Genomic DNA, 1,560 nt, shown 5'->3' with positions numbered 1-1,560 from the left:
GCCCCACTCCCAGGCAGGCAGGACGCCTGAGGGGGCGTGGCCTCTGGCCCCTGGGGCTGCCTGTGGGGCCTGACCCACTGTCTAGCACAGCCCTGGATCTATCCAAGCACAGCGAATATTACTGGGTGGACAAATGAGTGAGCGAGCGAATGAATCACTGCCACAGCTGAAGGCAAGACAGCAAAAATCAAGCACAGGGAGGCTGAGCCCGGTCTCGGCCCAGAGCTGGCTCATGGTGGCGCTCGGCCCCTATCCGAGGACCAGAAAAGCCGGATTCAGGGTCTCCCTGAACCCTCCCCCCCCCCCCCCCGCCAGTCTGCCCAGGACTCAGACCCCTGTACCTCCCTCCCACCTCCCTCCCCCACCTCCTCTGGCCTGGGCCCCCTGCCCTGCCTTACCTGTCCTCTTGGAAGCAGTGGGCAGCTGTGATCACCCAGCGGTCAGCGATGAGGGCTCCCCCACAGATGTGGCGACCCCGAACTTGGAGGCTGGCCTGCCAGGGCCACTCTCCCTCTGAGGACACGGCCCCACCCACGATGCGGCCCAAGGGGCCCTGGAGGCCACAGTCTGGGGGTGGAGAGTGCAGGGTAAGAAGGGGTGATGCCGGAGAAAGGCCAGTGAGAAACAGGCACACCAACAGCAGAAACTCAGAGCAGAAGGTGGGGGGAGAAAAGGGGGGGAGGGAGGGGCCGGCGGCCAGAGGCCAGTAGAGCTCAGGACGGCGGCGGGGACATGCAGACAGAAGCGGGGCTCCCTCCAGCTGCCCTGTGGGCCTCCCCGTCTCCCTCCTGACTCCCGACAGCCGGCAGGAGGGGCCTCCTCCCAGCGCCCGGCCAGCCGCGTCCAGGCAGGCTCACCACAGCCCTGCTCGTCCGAGCCGTCCCTGCAGTCAGGCCGCCCGTCGCACTGCGGGTTGGGCTTCTTGACGCAGCTGCGGTCCTCACAGCGGAAGGTGAAGGTCCCACAGGGCACCCCTGGGTGAAGGCGCGGGGGACAGGGCACAGGGGTGGGTCCCTATGCCTGAGGGATCCCCTAAGACAAGACCAGGGAAGGTGGAGCCCAGAAGCCAGGAGGCTCCCATCACACTGAAGTCCCCCGAGGGGCCTCAGCCCTCCCCACTCTGCCCCCAGCTGTCAGGAACAAGGCTGTCACTCCCGGGCTCCTGACCAGGTGTGGACCCTGATGACAAAGCTGTGCCAGACTCCAAGGCAGGGCAGCGCCTGTCCTGCCAGACGAAGGCCTCCCCCGGCAAGTAATGCCCCCGGCCTGGCCCCACCTAGCTGCCACACTCGGCTCTTGACTGGTCTCCTACTCAGACCTGACCCTCCAAGGCCCAGCTCAGATACTGCTTCCTCTGGGACATTTTCCCTGCCTGATCTCCACCACCCAGCCAGGCTCCCCCACTAGCAGAAGTCATGTCACAAAGGCTTTGGGGCAGAGAGTCACCCAGCATGTCTGCCTACTCACAGATGACCTCTGAGTGCAGGGGCCATGGTGCCTCTGCTCCCAGGTTCTCACTGCCTTGCCTACCTCCAAGTGCTCTGCAGATGCTGGGTGGGT

At 65.4% G+C, this 1,560-nt stretch overlaps 1 protein-coding gene across 2 annotated transcripts in view; it reads right to left on the bottom strand.

The window, feature by feature from the left end:
- TMPRSS6 (transmembrane protease, serine 6) overlaps positions 1 to 1,560 on the bottom strand; it is a 24,539-nt gene that overhangs the window by 3,821 nt on the left and 19,158 nt on the right. For both annotated transcript variants that reach the window (XM_004675687.2, XM_012720670.1), the window contains exons 13-14: positions 858 to 974; positions 399 to 567 (exon numbers count right to left, since the gene is read on the bottom strand). In XM_004675687.2, the coding sequence (XP_004675744.1) occupies positions 399 to 567; positions 858 to 974 (286 nt within the window). The remainder of the gene's footprint in view (positions 1 to 398; positions 568 to 857; positions 975 to 1,560) is intronic.

This window comes from Condylura cristata, unplaced genomic scaffold, assembly GCF_000260355.1.
Source record: "Condylura cristata isolate star-nosed mole 26May11 unplaced genomic scaffold, ConCri1.0 scaffold00004, whole genome shotgun sequence".
In the NCBI taxonomy this organism is placed as follows: domain Eukaryota; kingdom Metazoa; phylum Chordata; class Mammalia; order Eulipotyphla; family Talpidae; genus Condylura; species Condylura cristata.
The sequence above is the reverse complement of the archived record's forward strand: the minus strand, read 5'-3'. Positions and strand labels throughout refer to the sequence as shown.